This window comes from Protopterus annectens, chromosome 7.part0 (assembly GCF_019279795.1).
Source record: "Protopterus annectens isolate FY-2018-M chromosome 7.part0, PAN1.0, whole genome shotgun sequence".
Classification (NCBI taxonomy): domain Eukaryota; kingdom Metazoa; phylum Chordata; order Ceratodontiformes; family Protopteridae; genus Protopterus; species Protopterus annectens.
This window is the reverse complement of record NC_056739.1, coordinates 1,750,708,987-1,750,729,722: the sequence shown is the minus strand read 5'-3', so window position 1 is coordinate 1,750,729,722 and position 20,736 is coordinate 1,750,708,987. Positions and strand designations below refer to the sequence as shown.

The window sequence follows — 20,736 nt, the reverse complement described above, 5'->3', positions numbered from 1 at the left end:
GAAACCTTGGCCTATCTGTTCTTCAGGAACATGCTCTATTGCCTTCATGGAGAGCAGGTAAAGGACTTATTTTTGGCCTCTGCCCAGTGGTTTGGGGGAAGATCTGGGAACCCTTTTGGGGTTGGCAGAGTGTGGAAATAAAATCTGTATCCCTGGGACAGTATGTTGAGGACCCAGAGGTCGTTGGTAATGGTGGCCCAGCAATGCTTACTGAACCTTGGTGGCTGGACCTGTAAGAAGTCTATAACTGTCTGCATAGATTTAGCTTTTTCTTACATCTTTTTTTAAAGCCTCTTCTGTCTTGCTGCCAAATAAGTTGTCTTTGTGCAAGGGTGCGTCCAATAATTTGGATTTGACAGTCTGGCAAGGTCTGTTCCTTAAGCCAAGCATGCCTTCTAAAAGGAAAGAACCAGCGACTGCTGCCCTGCAAGATGCTTCTAGGGCTTCAAAACCACATTGTAAGGTGTGCTTACTTACCTGACTTGCAGAATGCATTAACTCTTGTAACTCTATTTTCTGCACAAACAGGAAAAGTAGATATCTTTTGAGGAGTTCCATGGTATGTTGCTGATATTTCAGCATGTGGAACTGACAATTTAATGCTCCAATAGCAAGAGTAGCAGAGGTGTATACTTTTTTACCACATCTGTCTAATGCTTGGGAATCCTTGTCTGAGGGGGTGGGATTCTTAGCTGAAGTTGCTTTGATTCCTTTAGGTCCTTGAGAGATCACTTCAGGGTCAGCAGTAGGACTTTTGAAAAGAAATTTGTGAGAGTCAGGGACTCTAATACCAGTCTGGTTTCCTGGGGACAGGAGGGAGGGTGTCAGGGGTCAGACTGGATTCTATAAAAACATCATCCACAACATACAGGACAGGAGGAATGGCCAGAGGTCTGTGCTGTGGAAGATCGAAGAATTCCCAGAGTCTCTTTTGACTGAGGATAGTCCTGACATTCCAATTAGAAATGCTCCTTTAATGTATGTAGGTTTTCCCCAAAGGAAAAGTCCTCCGGAGGAGAGGCTGAAGGGATGGATTCCTCTGCATCAGAATCATCATAAGCAGACAGGGGTTGCATATCTTCATATTCAGATGGATCAGAGTCATCGGACTCCTGTGCAGATAAAAATACTGGGGACAAGTCTCTTTCTCTTGGAAGGGGTAGCTTGGCTTCCCCTAATAAGCATTAGAAGGTCTTCCGCCATTTTAAGCATTTGAGACGGAGGCAAGGAAGCAGATGCCTGAGCTTGGGTCATCGTTTTTTTTGGTGTGGTTCGTACCCTGGACCTTAGAAACTCGGTTTTAGAAAGAAATGAAGATGCGAAAGTAGTAGTCGGCCTGTGTTGAGTATTGGTAGTGAGAAGTACTTCCTCGGAAGCCGGTAAGCTCAGCAGCTCCGGACCCATTCAAGGTAGAGACATCCGCAAAATCCTTAGTCGAAGAGGAGTCTCGCGGCATACCGGACTCCAAAAGGGTCATGGTAGCGGCCTGCGAATCCCAGAAGCGGGCATCAGGGGCTACGAAAGCACCTCACTGAGGACCGGAGAACTGACTACTACCTTAACGGAAATGTCATCGGCAGTTTTGGACCAGTGTGGTCTGTTTATCCTTACTTTTTTTGGAAGATCGGTAGTTGGATAGCTTGGAATTAGAGGACTGAAAGTGAAAATACCTAGTTACAACAAGGGCCCGACGACATATAGTTCTGGCATTGAATAAAGCACAAAAGCGATAGCGGGGGATGTTGCGGTCTGGGCCTAACAGGTGACGCAGTAAGAATGAAAGTCTCAGTGTGGTATTTGCTTTCCACAGGCGAAACAATTTTTCTGATATTGGTTAGAGAAAAAAAAAAAAAAAAAAAAAAAAAGATCCCCAATGGGGTACTTAGCTTTAGAAGACTTCAACTTCAATTCGGAAATGAAAACTCTGGTAGTGGCAGACTGGCACTCATGCGGACTGCTTCTGCTTCAGAGCTTTAGAAGACTTCAACTTCAATTCGGAAATGAAAACTCGGGTAGTGGCAGACTGGCACTCATGCGGACTGCTTCTGCTTCAGGCTCCTCGGCAAGAAAGACTGATGTAATGGTGTCGGCTGACGTCAGTCCTGGAGTGGCAGCAACCGATGCAGAAATATTAAGCCTCTGGTATTCGGGCCAACTGAGGGCTACCCCTGGCAGGATAACTCAAATGTGATGACTGCAACAGTGAAACACGAAGAACATCTATGGTTATGGTAAGATTATACAAAATTATTCTAGGTCATTCGATTCATCTGTTGCAGTAGTCATAACACGAGGGAGAATACCAAAGCTCATGAAGTAAGAGGAAGGAGTAGCTGAGGACCTTTCCAAGAAATCCTGTAGTATGGCTCTGGCAAACCCTGCTCTAGATTTAGAAATTACATCTAATTTACAGTGTTTGATGAAGGTATGGACTGAGGTCCACATAACTGCTTCAAGAATTGAATTGCCCAATCCCTATGAAAAAAGCCCCAGATAAGGCAACAACCCTGATGAAATTAACCCTAATGGAGAGTCTTACCATGGTGAGTGTAGCAGAAGGAAATAGTATGCTTGGACACAGCCTGCCTCAGGGCTCTGAGGTGGTAAGAAACAAAAAGCTGATCAGACTAACAGTTTTGGTCTTATCCAAGTAAAATCTAAGTTGTCTGTGGACATCTAAGGTATCTGAAAAGCAAACCGCCTCGGAATCACCAATAAGTGTTTCACCACTTGTACAGCGTACAGCATAAAATTTTATTGTAACAATCACAAAATAATGTCCAAAAAGACGTTATTGTAACTGAAAAGGTTAAGTGCTTTCACCCAAACCACCTTGGGCTTCATCAGAACATCTTAAAATGCAATGAAAAAAGCTTATATACACTTTTTGACGCCAAAAAGTTTTTTAAAAACTTTAAACACTTATAGAAACAGTATCCGTTAATAATCAGTATCAGTTAATAAACTAGAATTAGTCAGCCTTCATACCCGTACATAAAAGAATTTACTACATCCTAATAATATATTCAATGCTATCACAAATATTCAAGCTTAGTGGTTTAAATATGGATCATTAATATACTATACAAACTCTACATAGTAAACTGTATCAGGAAATAACTTGACAAAACTTAAACAAAAAAATACTCATCTAACCGTTGAGTATGTTATTCTTATAGATTTCTATGCAAAATATTATAAACTTATAAATATATAAAATATGCATCTATTAACTCTTAGTCATAAATATATGCTAATATATAACTGTATTCACTACTAAAAACGTAATTGTGTGTATATATTAATAACCATCTTATACATTGTATCTATCTGAATGATAATTGCTGTATGAGTATATGGATATAATGAATCTGTGTTGTTAAAATATCTCCAAAATGGGTTTGACTGGGATGTGGTCATTAAGACCAGGGGGGGTAGTTGCTTCTAAAAATATCTGCCACCATACCTCCTTGTAACTCAACATTTTATGATCTCCTCCCCTATGGTAAAATATTCCAGGGAGTTTCTAAGTGTATATCCTACAAATGCATGGAAAGAAGGTATTATGTTTGTTGCTATAGATGTTCTAGATCTCTTTTCATGCATCACCAAGCAAGAAGGATTAGATGCTTTCAGTAACAGTATTATTACATATACAAACTTTAATTGGGATGAAGTAAGTTTAATATTGGAATTCATGTCCATAGTACTTGATAATAATTTCATTTATTTTGAGGGGGAATATTTCAAGAAGACCGGGGGGGGGGGGGGTTAGCTATGGGAGCAGCATGTACTCCCATATTTGCCAACCTGGTCATGCTTGATTGGGAAGTTACCCAACTATTCCCCAGTCAACATTTTAAAAGCATCAAATATTACTCCAGATTCCTGGATAATATTTATATACTATGGGATGACGATATGGAGAAATGTCAGGCCTTCATACAATTTCTTAATAACAGTAGTGAATATTTAAAATTCACTTATACATATAGTTATGAAGGCGCTGCTTATCTTGATACTTATATTTACCATCAGGAAGGTAGATTACAATCTAAACTATATCGGAAAAATACCTTCTCTAATAACTACTTGGATTATGGTAGTTGTCATCCCGATAAAGTTAAATCCAATGTATTTAAAGGACAGTGCATTCGAGCTGCACGAATGACATCTGAATTTGATACCATGGTAGAGGAATTGAATTTTATAAAGGAATTATTCCAACAAAGAGGCTATCCTCAACACATGATGCAAAATATTGTACAATATGTTACTCAGAAGTGGGGTATAAAATACAAGCCTCTATTAGGAGCTGGGACAGGGGTAAAATTGTGTCAGAATTTTGGACAGAATAATAATAATAAAAATACTGCGACAGGCTTATATCAAAGGTCTTGTATTATACAATATAACTTAGTAGCTAAGGAAGTGAAAAATATATTGTATAAATATTGGTACTTAACAGGTGATTCCACTTTGTTAGTAATCATGGGCACTAAACCTAATTTTATTTATAAAACAGGATGGATCATCAAGAAACATTTAGAACAGCATTCTGAAGGGGCAAAGAATACTAAGAAAGGACGTAATACACACAGCAAGAAATGTGGTGCATGTAATCAATGCTGTTATATGCTGGAAACAGATAAAATTATTTTAGATAATGGACTTAAGACACTAGTGAGATTTAGGAAGGTAATTGTAACACCAAAATGCTTGTGTACATGGCAAAGTGTAGTATATGCTCTAGTTATTATATAGGCAAGACAGAAAGAAGTTTCAAAAAGAGATATACACATCAGTTTAATTTTTCCATCTTAGATATAATTAACATGGATGCTAGGGGAGGTGATCATAAAAAATGTTGAGTTACAAGGAGGAATGGTGGCAGATATTTTTAGACGCAACTACCCCCCCCCCCCCGTCTTAATGACCACATCCCAGTCAAACCCATTTTGGAGATATTTTAACAACACAGATTCATTATATCCATATATTCATACATCAATTATCATTCAGATAGATACAGTGTATAAAATGGTTATTAATATATACACAATTACGTTTTTAGCAGTGAATACAGTTATACATTAACATATATTTATGACTAAGAGTTAATAGATGCATATTTTATATATTTATAAGTTTATAATATTTTATATAGAAATATATGGGAATAACATACTCAACAGTTAGAGTATTTTTTTGTTTAAGTTTTGTCAACAGTTTATGTAGAGTTTATACAGTATATTAATGATTCATATTTAACCCACCAAGCTTGAATATTTGTGATAGTAAAAAAATTTAGTAAACCGAACAGAAATTGAAGAGATGAAGTGGATAATGAATTTGCAATCGAATCAGTCACCAGGCCTGAATGCATTTGTTCCTTTAAAACCTGCACTAAAAGGGAAAGCTCTTCAGCACTCAAAATGACATAATTAGAAGGGTGTGTATGCTGTTATGGTTACTAAATGCATCTAAGTGAGTGAACACTAGGAAATGAAGGTATTTAAGAAGAAGTTTCACTGGCAAACATTTAGGATTTGGGATTTGAAAAAGGCATTATACCGAAAACGATTATCCGGTTTGAGCCAGGGTGTTGATTTTATCTTATCTCATCATCGTATATTTTATTAAAGTTTAAGTTTTAAGTGTTTTTAAGTGGAATTGGTGGCAGAACCATTTGTTTTTGGTATTTGTGATAGTACTGAATATATTATTAGGATGTAGTACATTCTTTTATGTACGGGTATGAAGGCTGACTAATTCTTATTTAATAACGGATACTATATTAACCACGCTTGTGGTAATGCTGGATTTACTCACGGTTGGTGGTTTGGTCCCGAGGACCAAACAAAGCCAACCATGGGTAAATAGCATTACACACACCAGGCGTGGTTATTGCTATTATATGACATTATTTAAGAAAAGAAACTATTACTTTTCTTAAATAATGGCATAGTATAATCCCTGTTTTCTGCCCTTCCGCTGATGTCTGGCATCCGCGAAGTTCTGATGTACTGCCGCGCAGTACATCAGAGCTGTGGCAAAACAACGGAGAAAGCAAGATCTCCGTTGCTTTTTTTATTAGTTAAATGGGTTTAACTTAGCGAGACAGTTTAAAATAAGCAACGGAGATGTCCGTTGCTTATTTTAAAACTGTCTCGCTATGTTAAACCCATTTAACATAGCGAAACAGTAAAGAGCAACGGAGATCTTGCTTTCTCTGTTGCTTTTAGTATGTTAAATGGGTTTAGCATAGCGAGACAGCTTTAAATAAGCAACGGAGATCTCCGCTGTTAAAAGCTGTCTCATGTTAAACCCATTTAACATAGAGACAGTGTTTAAAGTAGAGTTATACTAATGGAAAAAGTCCGGCGACCGGACCTTTCCCATTAGTATAACTCGATACAATGTGCACGCTGGCCAATCAGCGTGCACGTTTTGGGGGGGGTCATGGTATAATTAGAAGTTATGTACCTACCATAACGTTCCACGTTAGTTTTCTTCTCGCCTTCTTTCTTGCTGGATGGGTTTGGAGCCGATCCTCGGCTCCGACTCGGCCACTCAAAGCTCGAGAGCTAGTTTCACCGGCTCGAGGCTCCCCTATATCCCACAATGCTAGGCGGTAACTTCCTCAGATCTCGTTTGAAAGCTAAGACCAGCAATAAATTTCCATAAGGAACAAAGAAACTCTTCTAGGTCTGTCCTGGCTAGGGGGGAGGAGGGTGGGACGCAAGAAAGAAGGCGAGAAGAAGACAACTAACATGGAACGTTACGGTAGGTACATAACTTCTAAATGTTAAGTTGTCAATCTCGCCTCCATTCTTGCTGGATGGGACCGCGTCCCTAGCACCTTGTCCCGGGTGGCCTATCGGAACAGACTCTTGAGTACAGTGGAACCAAAGTTGGCCAGGTCCAACTTATAATGAGAAATGAAGGTATGGGGAGAAGCCCAAGTAGCTGCAGAACAAATCGAATCAATAGGCAGCCTATCTTGGAAAGCTACCGAGGTGGCTAAAGCTCTAGTTGAATGAGCCCTGGGTTTGGATGGCAACTGTTGATGTCTTATTTCATACACTAGGGTAATCAACAAAGTAAGCCATCTAGAGAAAGAGACTTTAGAGACTGGAAGGCCCATTCTACCTTCTGCATAAGAAACAAACAGTTGGTCAGATTTCCTGAATTGTTTGGTCCTGTCTAGATAGTACCCAAGCCGGCGGTGAATATCTAAACTGTGTAACTTTTGTTCTGACCTATTAGAATAATTTGGGAAGAACACAGGAAGCTCAATGGTTTGATTCAAATTTGCCAATGAAGCTACTTTGGGCAAAAAAGACGGGTTAGTACGCAAGGAAACCCTGTCTTTATGAAAAACTAGATAAGGGGGTCGACTACACAGAGCATGAAGTTCAGAGACTCTTCTAGCGGAGGTGATAGCTACTAAAAAGAGAGTCTTCCAGGAAAGTAATTTTATAGAACATGAAGCCGCAGGTTCAAAGGGGGGAAGAATTAAGGATGCCAGAACCAAGTTGAGATTCCATTGAGGAGGAGGATCTTTGATGGGTGGTTTGAGCAGAAAGACTCCCTTTAAAAAGGCCTTGCAGAGTTTGTGAGACATGAGAGGACTCGGACTCCAACATGAAAGTTCAAAATTGCAGCCAATTGAACTCTAATGGTAGAAGGGGACGAACCTGCATGGAAAAGTTCGGCTAGAAAGTCTAGAACTGTTTGAATAGAAGCAGTGAAAGGATCTATGTTCTTTGACTGAGCCCAAAAGGAAAAACGTTTCCACTTGCTATGATAAATCTTCCGAGTGGCAGATTTATGAGAGGCAATCAAGATATCTCTGAGTGAGATATCAAAGGAAGCCTGGCTAAGGTTGGAATTGGAGGAACCAAGCTGTGAGGTTCAGAGAGGGAAGGGAGTGGTGCAACTGACCCGACTGATGGGTCAAAAGGTCTGGAACTGGGTCCAGATGCCAAGGTTGTTCCAACAGATAACGGTGGAGAAAGGGGAACCAAATTTGTCGAGGCCAGTAAGGGGCAATGAGGATCATAGAAGCTTCCTGAGCGATGGCTTTCTGTATCAGCTGGGATATCAGTGGGAAGGGGAGGCATAGAGAAGTCCCCGGGGCCAAACGTGTACTAGAGCGTCTCTGCTGGGATGGCCTGGTTGGGGAAAGAGGGTGAAAAAAATCGTCGCACTTGCTGTTTTGGGGAGTAGCAAAAAGGTTGCAGCAAGGCCTGCCCCACTTTCGAAAAACTTTCTCCAACACTGAGTTGTTCAGAGACCACTCGTGAGGCATGAGAATAGCTCTGCTCAATTTGTCCGCAATCACATTGGACTTCCCGGGAATGTGCGTTGCTAACAGAAATCGCTGAGAAGAGATCGCCCATTGCCATAGTCTGAGTGCCTCTCGACATAGGGGGTAAGACCTGGTTCCGCCTTGTTTGTTGATGTACCACACTACAGACATGTTGTCTGTTTGGATTGCTATCGTTCCTATGGGAAGAGAGTCTTGTAGGGCTTGCAACACTAAGAGCACTGCTCTCATCTCTAGAACGTTTATATGCAAGTGGCACTCGAACAGTTGCCACATGCCCTGGACTGTCCTGCCCTGAAAATGCCCCCCCCACCCGATCAGGGAGGCGTCCGTTGTCACTGTAGCAACCGGAGGTGGGAGGAACAAAGGGTCTCCCTAGGAGGAGCTGAGGGGATGAGATCCACCAAGAGAGATGACTCTTGCACGATTGAGTTATCCGAATAGGATGGGACATTGGAAGGCTTTGATAAGACCATTGTGTGAAGAGCATCCATTGTAAAATTCTCATGTGGAAGCGGGCTAATGGTAGGAGAGGGATGGCCGCAGCCATAATTCCCAAGACTTTCAGGATCTGTCTGGCCTTGACTTTGTTGTTCTGTAAAAGAAGAAAGACCTGTTTGTGAATGTCTGCTATCCTTTGCTCTGTGAGTCTGGCTGACATCTTGACTGTGTCTAGATTTGCGCCTATGAAAGTAATAACACGACAAGGCGACAAGACAGACTTTTCGTAGTTTATTGAGATGCCTAGTGCCTGACATGTGCGAAAGGTGTAGTCTCTGGCGAGGAGTAAGAGATGCCTGGTGGGGGCTGTAAGGAGCCAGTTGTCTAAATAAGGAAACACCTGGAATCCTTGATATCTCAGATGAGAAGCTACCACTGCCATGCATTTGGTGAACACTCGGGGGGGCTGTAGTGAGACCAAAGGGCAGGGCTCTGAATTGAAAATGACTGGTTCCCAGCCTGAAGCGGAGAAATCTCCTGGAGCGTCGATTCATTTTGATGTGATAGTACGCATCCTGGAGATCTACAGAGCACATCCAGCTGTCCCGTTCCAAAAGGGGAAGAATGGACTGCAGCGTGACCATCCGGAACTTTGTTTTCTTGACAAACTTGTTCAAGTTGCTGAGATCCAAAATGGGTCTCCAGTCCCCTGTTTTCTTTGGAACCAAAAAGAATTTGGAGTAGGTTCCGGATCCTACTTGGTCTGCTGGCACTGGTTAAATGGCTCTTTTTGCGAGCAGCTTTGAAATTTCTAATGCTGCTTGTTCCCTTTGACTGGGTGGAACGTCTGGAAGGGATTTGTTGGACAGCTTCAGAACGAAAAGAAAGGGAATTCTGTAGCCTTCGGAAATGATAGACTGTACCCACTTGTCTTGAGTTAGGGATAGCCAGGCTTTTGGGTACAGTGACAACCTTCCCCCGACTACTTCCGAAGGTGGACAGTCGGGCAACACCTCAGGGATGCTGAAAGGGCTTGTCGGAAAAGGATTCTCGACCGTCCTGATTCTGCGGGCCCCCTCTGCCTCTGGGGCGGCGTCCACCATTGTTGTTCCCCCCCTCTGCCTCTGGGGCGGCGTCTACCATTGTTGTTCCCCCCTCTGCCTCTAGAGGGGAATAGACTCTGTGCGTCAGGCAAGTCTCCTTGAGATTGTTTCCGGAACCACATCTTTCCCCCCTTCTGACCTTTGGGGTAAGGTCTAGAAGGAGTAGAAAAACGGACTCCGACGGCAGAAAGAGTTTTGCCATCAGTCTCGCACCTAGTCAAGGTTTCCTTCACTTGAGGACCAAAGAGGGATGATCCATCAAAGGGGGAATTAGTGAAGGACGCCTTAAAGGGGTCCGCAAAGTTACAAAGCCGCATCCAGGAGTGCCTACGCAAGGCTACACCTGTACCTGCTGCTCTACTTGCTCCATCAGCCGCATAAGAAAGGAGGCGCATGGAGGAGTTGGTGATAGAATTAAAGGTAGCCAGCTGAGAGTTCATCCTATCCTGGAAACCCGCAGCTGTTGGGTCCTTCAGCATTTCACTCGCTTCCTTGAGTAAATCCCTCTGAAGTAGAGTAAAATGGCACAGGTAATTCAGCGATTTCATTGTAAAGGTCGCTGACGAGAACATCCGCTTCCCATACCTGTCCATCGACCTAGACTCCTTGTTAGGAGGATGAACAGGTACCGAAGGATCAGCTAGCTCCTTCTTGGTAGCTGCAGCCACCACCATAGCATCAACAGAGACGCCCATGGTCAGAAATTCTTTGTCTTTGGGGGCCGTGATGAACTTAGATGGTCTCCTGGGGGTGGGTTCCACTGAGTCAGGAGCCGCCCAAGCCTTCCTTGCCACCACCTGCATAAGGGGGTCAAAGGGAGGGGACACCCAGGAGGTGGAAGGGCGAGAGCCAAACGCCTCAAGGTACACTGATTCATCCTCTGAAGGGTTGAGGGCTGGCCAATTCCCCCTCTGTTTTAAGATTTCAAGGATGTCTGCAAAGGAGACATCTTCAGAGGGGGAACCTTCAAAATCCTCTAAATCAGTGTCAGAGGTGACAGACTCAGGGGAGTCAATGTGCTTCCTCTTACACTGCCTCTTCCTAGGGGGCTCTCCTACAGGATCAGGAGAGGCCTCGGAAGAGGAGGAGATCCCCACAGGGGAAACTTGAGGAGCTGGCTCTCTACGGTCGGGGACAAGAGAGTGAGTAGAAATCACCGGAGGCACCATGGAGGGAAGGGCAGAAGGAGCCGACTGTGGATTAGAACCAGGTTCCAACACGCTCCTCATGACCTCAAAGGCACCCCTGTCAGACAGAGCCGGAGGTCTCCGTTCCGAAAAACTGAAAACCTCCCCCGGCACTGATAGTGATGGCTCCGAGGCCGATGTCTGAGCCGAACTTACCAGCGCCGAAGCACCGAGAGGGAGAGCGGGGTCGGACAAGGGTCCGATGCCACTCGCCCCCTCGGAGCCGACAAGGGAAGTCCAGCGCAGAGATTCTTCCAAGGAAGAAATCGGAGCCGACAACGGAACCGAAGACAAGGGTATCGGTTCCGACGCCACCACAGTCTCGGGTCCGAACCGCCCGAACTCAAAAGAGTCAGAGGAGGAATATTTTGAGTGGTGGGGATAGTCTTCGACTGTTGAGTCGGACTTTGAAGCATTTGGGCTAATGCCTCGGACTTAAGAAGTCGACTCACTACTCTCTGAAGGTCGTGGTCCAATAACCTGGAAGACCTAGAAGAGTGGGATCTATGGCTCCGTTCAGACAGCAAAGGTGATGCTGGAGCCGAATGAACAGAGCCGATAGATGGGGAACGTGACCTCTTCTTAGTTGTCGGCTCTGACAACTTGATCGGAGCCGACTCAGTTATGTCTTCCTCTGCTCCAGCCGGAGCCAAGGACAGCGTAGGTACATGCATTCGAGATTCATCGGCTCCGGTCGGAGCCGATGTTCGAATAGACTTAGAGCCCTCAGAAGTCGGCTCAGAGGCTGGAGCCGAAGGTCTGGAGGACTTAGAGGGTCTCCCCGATGACTAAGTGGAGGGACCCTCAGGCTTTAATAAGCCTCTGAGAATTAATTTATTTTTTCGCTCCTGCAGGACTCTAGGGCTGAAGCCATGGCAAACAGCACATGAGTCCTGCAGGTGCAAAGGTCCCAGGCAGTAAACACAAGAAGTGTGACAGTCTGTCAGAGACATCTTCTGACAGCACGAGTCACACTTCTTGAAGCCTGAGACCTTTGATTCTTTGGACATGTCCAAAGAGAAGAATAAAGTTTAATCACAAACACCCACACACACACACCAATTACACTATAAAAATAATAAACTTTAAATTATAACTTACAAAGTTTAAACTAAAAATATCCCTACAAAAAACACAGACACTCCAACTACCAAGGAAGGGAGGAGTGGGCCTAAAGCCCAAGGGAAAGGTAGGATAATTTAGGATAGGTAGACTAACGAAAAAATTAACTAAAAGGGATAAAAGTATTTAACTATATAGAATTATGAAAGGGAGCTAACTTAAAGGGGTTATCTGACTGACTAAACTGTCAAAAATTTTAACTAACCTGAGCCGGTTGAAAAAAGCATCTCGATCGCGTTGCGGCAAATGAGATCTGAGGAAGTTACCGCCTAGCATTGTGGGATATAGGGGAGCCTCGAGCCGGTGAAACTAGCTCTCGAGCTTTTAGAGTGGCCGAGTCGGAGCATCCAGCAAGAATGAAGGCGAGATTGACAACTTAACATTAATTATTTATTAACGGATACTGTTTCTTTAAGTGTTTAAAGTTTTTTTAAAAAAATTTTTGATGCCAAAAAGTGTATACAAGCTTTTTTTCATTGCATTTTAAGATATTCTGATTTAGCCCAAGGTGGTTTGGGTAAAAGCGCTTAACCTTTTTAGTTACAATAATGTCTTTTTGGACATTACTTTGTGATTGTTACAATAAAATCATTTTATGCTGTACAAGTGGTGAAACACTTATTGGTGATTCCGAGGCGGTTTGCTTTTCAGTCTTTTCCTTTTTTGGATGACATCTAAGGTATGGAGGACACTCTCACTAGGGTTCTGGGGGGGGGGGGCAGGGAAGCGATTGGACTGATTAAAAGATAGATAATTGACTACTTCAGGCATAAATGAGGGGTTTGTGTGCAGAAAGACCCTGTCTTTGTGGAATATCAGAAAAGGTGAGGATACCTTAAGGGGCTATAGCTCAGACACTCATCTGGCTGAAGTCAGGGTTAGGAGTAACAGTTTTCCAGGAGCAGTATTGAAAAGTAGCTGAGGAAGCCGTCTCAAAGGGAAGTGTCAGCTTTTCCAAAACAAAGTTAAGGTCCCAGGTAGGTGGAACTTGTTTCCTGGGAGGTCTAATTTTTAGGACACCTTTAAGAAACTGTTTTGCCTCATCTGCTAGCTAAGGGGGTAGATAGAGGCAGACATGGTTGACATATAAGCTTTTATTGAAGGGTAAGCCACACCAGCATTGAGCAATTCACACTAAAGTTAAAACCAGGGGAATTTCCACTGTTAAGTCCCGATTTTGTTTCATACACCAGACTGAAAATCTCTTCCATTTTGCCGGTATTTGGTTTCCTGGCCTCCTGCAGGACTTTAAGTACGTCCTCAGAGAACAATTATCTGAAAGGGATTAGTACCCTATCACCCACAGGGTCAAGTGAAGAGTCGACAAGTGGGATGAGGGTCCCTGTGTCTTGTGTGAGGAGGTCCACTCTGTGAGGAAACTTGTGGTGACTGCCCTTGGCTAAATGCAGGAGGGGAGGGAACCAGTGCCGCCTTGGCCAGAAGGGAGTCACCAGCAAGATTTTTGGTTTGTCATGCTGAATTTTGGACAGGACTTTTGGGATGAGGGAAAGGGGAGAGAATACATACAGAAACATTCTCCTTCCAAGAGGAAGAAAAGGTATTCACTTTCCAGACCAGAGGATGAGGCTCTCCGGCACACAACTGCAGAAGTGGTCTGTTCATGGGGGTGGGAAAAAAGTCTGTTTGAGGAATACTCCACTGGTGGACAATGTCTAGAAACATCATTTGAAGCATCCATTCATGGGATGGTGTTTGGGACTTGCTCAGTAATCTGCCATACAATTTTGACAGATAGGATGTACACTGCCTGAAGGTTAACTGGAACTTTGACAGCTCCCAGGCCTGAGCCAGCCTACGTAACAGGATTTGGTCCCCTCCGGTTTGTTCACAGACCAGAGGGCTGTCATGTTGTCTGTGAACAGCTTTAGATATCCTGGTTGGAATATGGGATGGAAGGCCTGCATGGCCAAGAGCAGCCCCCTCCTCTCCCTTACACTGTGGTCCCTAAACTGAAAGGGAGACCAGATCCCTTTACTTTCAGGTGGCCAAAGTTTGCCCCCAACCTATGTCTGAGGCGTCTGACTATCTTTAGACGAGGAGCAGGAGGGTAGTCCTGGGCTGAGAGATGTATCCACCACTAAAGTTCCCACTGAGAAGAGTATGCCAGTGATTCTTCCCCTGAAGTGGAGAGACAGAACTGGGTGAAAAACATGGAGGCCTAAGTGACATAAGGGCACTGAAAAGGCCCAGAGTGAATTGATGCTGGTCACTAAGCAGGTTCTTTTGGTGGAGAAATAGGCTTGTTTTTATTCCGTTTCTTTTTCTAATGCAGGTCTGCTTTATGTAGGGGTGGGGGGCAGACGGAGGCATACATTTGATCAGGTCGGAATCTACCTCTTCCCTAACAAGGATCTGAGGAATCCCCTTAGGGCCTTCAGTATTCATGAGCCGTGGTTCCCCTCGGACATCTGAAATGGATGCCTGCTCGGCCTCCGTGATGTGCTTATGCTCAGATCCAAGGTGGCCTGGATGTCAGGCTCAGCCTGTAGATCGGAGCTGTGAACCAGGTGAGTCTCCAGGCTGTCCTCCACCTCAAGAGAGTCATCAGTAACCAGAGACACAGCAGAAGGTTCAGGGCTACGCCTTTTGGGCTTCTGCTTCAAAATTGACTGCTTCAGCTCCGAGGGTCCCTCCATAGCGCTTTTTGTTAGCAGCTTTAATGGCTTATTCTCAAGGTAAATAGCTAAAGAGGATAATCTACTCTAAGGTCTTTGGAACAAACACCTGAAACTAGGGTAGTTTTTGTGGTTGTGGTCTGGGTTTAGGCAGAACAGGCAATGGAGGTGGCTAACCTTATGTGGAATTTGTCAAACACACTGGCACTTGCCCCTCTTTGATGACATGAGAGCCAACTAAAGACAGTAGCGAAAGTAAAAAAAATTCCCCAACGGGGCACTTGAAGAACTGCAAAGGACTCGGAGTCAAACCATATGTTGGAATCTGGCGTTCGGATCTGGCAGCAGAGGAGTTCTGTGGATGGTGCGCATACTTAATTTTTATGGCTGATGTTCAATCTCAGCCTACATGCAAAGTACTGACCACCTTACAGTAGTAAAGTCTTTCCTATACTGGCCTATAGGGGGAGAACTCCCTCATGTTATGAATACTGCAATAGATGGACGTTGCAGTGGTGCAGCGGTAGAGTTGTCACCTCACAGCAAGAGGTTCTCCGGTTCGATTCTCGGCTGGGGTGCCTTCTGTGTGGAGTCTGCATGTCCTCCCTGCGTTCGTGTGGGTTTCCTCCGGGTGCTCCGGTTTCCTCCCACATTACAAAGACATGCCATCTGCAGCCTTTCTCACTGGGCCTCCGCTGAAAATTGGCTTTGTTCCAAGTCGGACTTTCCCGGTTAACAAATGATAAATAAATAAATAACTAAAAAAAAAAAAAAAATATGAATAGGACATCTATTCACAGACTGTGCTGCCATGCTACCATTCAGCCTAAAATTTAAAATTGTTTTTACAGAATAAATACAAAATAAGGTTTAAAATGAAACATTTTTTTCTTTTCCAACTTCCAGAAAATTTTACATTATTGGGGGCGTGTGTGCATGATCAACACTGCTAGATACTGTAGATCTGACTCATTGAAAATTAAGCTTGGTTTCCTCACTGCAGTCAGGATGTGCGCTGAAGCCTCTCAAAGGCAGCAACAATTATCTCAGGCTAATAAATGTGATATGTAGAATAACTAAGATTAGATGGCTGCCTCCTAGGCATGACTATACACAAAAACAATAATTTACCAGACAGGCATTCAAGTGAAGTGAACAAAATACTAAACGTTATGCAGGAAAGACTTCTGTGCGGAGTCTGCATGTCCTCCCCGTGGTCGAGCGACATTAAAGACATGCAGGTAGGTGTGAACGTGAATGGGCGTGCCTTCTCCGAAGGGTGGGCGTCGAGCTGGCAACTCGGCACCGTAAAAATCCAATGCCAATCATGAGCGGACCGGAGTTCTGCTGTGGTGACGCGTAACCGGAAAAAGCCGAAAAACATTACTTTTACGTAGGAAAGAATTCCTGGACAAAATACAATTCTGCACTGCTTTGAATGGGACTGAAATAAAGTCACTGGGAGTCCATACCTTCAGTCACTCAAGAAATGGACAAATTCATACAAAATGCTCAGTGGTGGTCCAAAGATTTCTTTGAAAGGGCTTTGCAATTAATCTCAAGCACTTTACTTTTAACTAATGAATAACACAATACAAATATGAACTTACTTGCTTAGACCACCATGGATGCAGCCAGCAAGGTCTTTGGTCATTACACCACTCTCAACTGTTTCCACGCAGACTTGCTCCAATTTCTGTGCAAAGCTGAAACAGAAAACGGACACGTTAAAGTTGGCAACTGCATTATTCCAAGTGAAACTAAGGGAGCATAAATGAAAGGTATGTAACTTAATATAATGTTAGATCAGCGTTTTCTTTTGTATGGATCAACAACTGGGCTATCTGATCAGACTTTGGTGCTTTTTCAAGAGCTTAGATACACAGCTTTGAATCCTCCCCTACCCATAATTCTATCTGGTCCCCAAGATTACCTCAGATCGAGATTGCCTACTTATAGTTATAAATTCTATCCAATACACAAATACAGGCTTAACTGAACATTATAGCTAACAATGACATTTGAAAAATGTCAAGAAAGTCTGTCCAAAAAACACAAGTTCCCTGGTCAGGTCCAATCAGAACAACTGCAGCAAACAGTCTCTGTCATCTCTGGGTACTACTAAAATTGGATAAACCATACAGTTAATTTCAGGTTTTTCAGGTGTCAGTGAGGCTGGCTGGATGGGCGATATGGAAGGTCCAGATTGCAGGTCCAACACAAAGGTGGATGTTTCAGTTGAGGCCAAAGAAAGGGAAGCCAAACCTGCAGGGGTTAATAGAGGCCGATGAAGTACAGTTGTGCACACTTACCATAAATGTAGATGTTAGAGTGTACTCACTGTTGCAGTCATCACATTTGGGTTATCCCTGCCAGGGTAGCCCTCGGCCGGCCCGAATACCAGAGGTTTAGTATTTCTGCATCTGTTGCTGTCGCTTCAGGAGTGACGTCAGGTCATCAGTAGTATAAATTAAGGCAGCAGACGCCATTACATCAGTTTTTCTTGCCCTAACCTGTCAGGAGCCCCTAAGTAGGAGCCAGGTTCTGGTGGAAGAACCACCAGTAGAAAGTAAATACCAATATGCCCCTTGTAAGGAAAGAGAAGAAAGGGGGATGGAGGGAGGGAAACCAGGACTGCAACAGTGAATACACTCGTAACAGCTACATTTATGGTAAGTGTATACAACTGTACTATGTTCTTCGTGTTTCACTGTTGCAGTCATCACATTTGGGTTGATTCCCAAAGCTGAGGAAATGGGTGGAGGCAGTCAAAGAAACTAGGGGCTGGCTAGGATGCCCTGCAAGACTGCAGGGGCAAACCCTGCCCTGGATTTGGAGAACAGAGGCAGGTGGTAATGTTTGTGAACAGATGTCCAGGTGGCAGCCTCCAGCAAATGAATGGATTGGTTTAGAGTCACACTGGACACCACCTTGGGCATGAAGGATGGGTTAGTTCTGAGGGATATCCTGTCAGCACAGGGGATAATGAAGGGTTCCACAACCATGAGCGCTTGCAGCTTGGAGACTCTTCTGGCTGAAGTGATGGCCAGAAGGAAAGCCGTCTTCCAGGACAGAAATTTTAGCTCTGCAGAAGAAGCTAGTTCGAAAGGGGGCAGGGTGAGCTTTTCCAACACAAAGTTAAAGTCCCAAGCTGGGGTTAGTGCTCTTCTGGGGGCCTCAATTTGCTAGCCCCCTCTTAAGAACTGTTTAATCAAAGGGTGTGAGAAAAGGGGCTGCTCAGTGGGGAAACGAGCAGAGATAGCAGAGGCATGAAGTTTTATAGAGGAGAAAGAGAGACCACTGTGCAGTAGGTCGACCAAGTAATCCAGGATGAGAGGGAGGGAGGGCTGTGCCGTATTTGCTCCCTTAGCCTGGATCCAGGTGCAGAACCGTTTCCATTTGTTAGCATAAGGCTTTCTAGTGTTAGGGCGTCTGGCCTCACGTATAACATCTAGAACCGGTTTACTGAGGTTGGCAGATTGATTTGGGGTTAGGGAATAAGCCAAGCTGCCAAACTGAGTGTCTGCAACTGGAGATGCATGAATTCCCCTTCATCTGGGTCAGGAGGTTTGGAATCTGAAGAGGATGCCATGGTGGCATTGGGGACAGGCTGTGCAGCAAGGGGTACCATTGCTGGAGAGGCCAGTCTGGAGCTATAAGAACTGTCCTTGGTTTTTCCTCCTTTATTTTGAGCAGTACCCTGGGGATGAGAGGTAGTGGAGGAAAGGCATAGACTGAAAGACTGACCCAGGGGAAGGACAGGGCATCCACTTTCCAAGCTATGCAGCGATTCTCCCTGGTGCAGAATTTGCTGAGCTGATGGTTGGTGTGGGAGGCTAAGAAGTCGACCTTCAGGGTGCCCCATTGCTGAGTTATTAGGGTGAAAGTTCTTCTGTTGAGCTGCCACTTGTGTGGGTCCAGACGATTTCTGCTTAATTGGACTCCAGAGACTTCAGAGAACCTGTTAGGAATTGTGCTAACAGGTGCGGTTGCATGGCAGAGGCTGTGTGCCAAAGGGTCATGGCTAGCCTGCATAGAGGGTAGGAGCGAGTCCCTTCATGCTTGTTGATATACCACATCACAGTGGTATTGTCTGTTTTGATCAGGAGAGCCCCTGGGGAGAGAAGGGGATTGAAAGCTATCAAGGCATGCTGCACAGCCATCATCTCTTTTTGGTTGACGTGCAGAGGGATTTGCTGCGGGCTCCATTGGCCCTGTATGCGCTGGCCATCCAGGTGTGTACCCAAAGCATAGTCTGATGTGTTTGTGGTAAGAAAGGTAATCCCTTGTTTTGGAGCATGTTGTTGCCCACCAAAGAAAAACTTTTCTGAAGCAAGGAATTAAGAGTCTCCAGGTCTTGAGAGTGTTGACACCAAAGGCTTTTTAGGTACCACTGAAGCTTCCCCTCATATGCAGTCTGGCATATGGAATGGAGTAGTATACAAGATGCCATGAACCCCAGAGCTTGCAGGATCTTCCCTTGCAGATAACTGGGGTCTGGTGGCTAGTTGACAAAGTACAGTGAATACACTCGAACATCTACATTTATGGTAGGTACACAACTGTACTATGTTCATCGTGTTTCACTGCTGCAGTCATTACTCTTGGGTTGAATCCCAAAGCTGAGGATGGGTGGCTGGTCTAAATAGGATTAGGAGAGGCTAAGAGGCGCTGCAGAACTGCAGTGGCGAAGCCTACTCTGGACTTAGAGTAGAGAGGCAAGTGGTAGTGCTTTGTAAAGTTATGCACTGAACTGATTTGCCATGTTGAGAATAGCAGAAACAGATGCAATGGCCTATCCATTTAGAAATAGTCTGTTTTGAGATGGTCTTTCCTTGTGATCCTGCAGCATATGACACTAAAATTTGCTCAGTCTTTCTGAAAGCTTTAGTTCTGTCCAAGTAGAAGCGTAACTGCCTGTGTATGTCCAAAGAATGCAGAATTTTCTCACCCTTGTTCTGTGGATTTGGGTAAAAGGTAGGGAAGTGAATGGTTTGATTGAGGGCCACACTGGACACCACCTTAGGCATAAATGTAGGGTTTGTCCTCAGAGAAACCCTGTCTGGATGAAAAATGATGAAAGGTTCCACAGCCATGAGTGCTTGTAACTCAGAGACTCGCATTGCAGAGGTTATGGCTAGGAGCATAGTTGTTTTCCAGGATAAGAATTTAATAACCGCTGCTGATGCTGGCCCAAAAGGAGGCAGTGTGAGTTTTTCCAAGGTCCCAGGCCGGAATTGGTGCTCTTCTTGGAGGCCTAATATTTTTGGCCGCTCTGAGGTATGCCTTATTAAAGGATGAGAAAAGATAGGTGGTTCCGTATTGTAATGTGCAGAAATGGCAGAGGCATGAAACTTAATTGATGAGAAAGAAAGGCCTTTGTTCAGCATCTCAGTTAGGTATTGTAAAATCTGAGGAATATTTGGTACAGACGTGTCAATGCCTTGTTCCTGGTTCCAAGCACAGAATCTCTTCCATTTTTCTGCATAAGATTTTCTGGTACTGGGCCTCCTGGCCTCCAAGATAACATCCATAACAGCTTTTGAAAGAGGAGTTTTCTGAATGGCTACATTATCCGTCATGCTGCCAGATTTAAGGTCCTGAGTTGGCTGTGCAGGATCAGATTGTTTTGTTGGGTCAGCAAGTGAGAAGTTTGAGGCAATATCCATGCTGGACCTTGAGACAAGCTCTTTAGGATTGGGTACCAGTGCTGGCATGGCCAGTCCGGTGCAATCAGAATCATTTTTGGCTTCTCTCGTCTGACCTTTAGGAGTACTCTGGGAAGGAGAGGCAGTGGGGGGAAAAGCATATACTTTTAGATTTTTCCAGCTGAATGATAGGGCGTCCGCTTTCCATGCTTGCTTGTGGTAAATCCCTGTGCAAAATCTCTGCAATTGACAGTTGTGAGGGGAGGC

The 20,736-nt window shown here is 44.3% G+C and overlaps 1 protein-coding gene across 1 annotated transcript in view; it reads right to left on the bottom strand.

The window, feature by feature from the left end:
* The window catches only part of IDH2 (isocitrate dehydrogenase (NADP(+)) 2), a 286,718-nt gene that overhangs the window by 34,046 nt on the left and 231,936 nt on the right, over positions 1-20,736 (bottom strand). Inside the window, exon 10 of the mRNA XM_044078288.1 lies at positions 16,432-16,527. Coding sequence (XP_043934223.1) covers positions 16,432-16,527 — 96 coding nt within the window. The remainder of the gene's footprint in view (positions 1-16,431; positions 16,528-20,736) is intronic.